This window comes from Gekko japonicus, unplaced genomic scaffold (assembly GCF_001447785.1).
Source record: "Gekko japonicus isolate JY-2015 unplaced genomic scaffold, Gekko_japonicus_V1.1 scaffold130022, whole genome shotgun sequence".
In the NCBI taxonomy this organism is placed as follows: Eukaryota; Metazoa; Chordata; class Lepidosauria; order Squamata; family Gekkonidae; genus Gekko; species Gekko japonicus.
The window spans coordinates 1-309 of record NW_015289902.1 but is presented as its reverse complement, the minus strand read 5'-3'; the positions used below and the strand labels follow the sequence as shown (position 1 = coordinate 309).

At 56.3% G+C, this 309-nt stretch overlaps 1 protein-coding gene across 1 annotated transcript; it reads right to left on the bottom strand.

The window, feature by feature from the left end:
- Positions 1-3: 3 nt before the first annotated feature.
- LOC107125500 (NXPE family member 2-like) lies at positions 4-303 on the bottom strand (the record flags this gene model as incomplete). Its single annotated transcript, XM_015428919.1, has 1 exon — positions 4-303. A coding segment is annotated over one exon (300 nt), but the record flags the coding sequence as incomplete, so codon positions are not given.
- Between the last annotated feature and the right edge of the window lie 6 nt (positions 304-309).

Below are 309 nucleotides of genomic sequence, written 5' to 3'. Positions count from 1 at the left end.
CTCCCGGATATTCTCTCCTCTGATGATGACTCTCGTGCTCGGGCTCCTCAGGTGTAAGCGCCGGATGGCTTCCCGGACATTCAGCAACCGCCGCACAAAGATGTGCATGGGGAAAGGTCGGAAATGCTGGCCCAGGGTGACGACGACGGCGGTGTCTTCACCACCGGCCACGTGGTCGATGGCACGGGTGACGTAATTGTTGTCTTTCGCTGAGTAGAGTTTCATGGTGACAAAGGGATGCCCGTGTTTTTTCCACTGGACAAAAGTATTCGACTCCGGGTCCATAATCAGGTGTGTCCGGAAGGGACC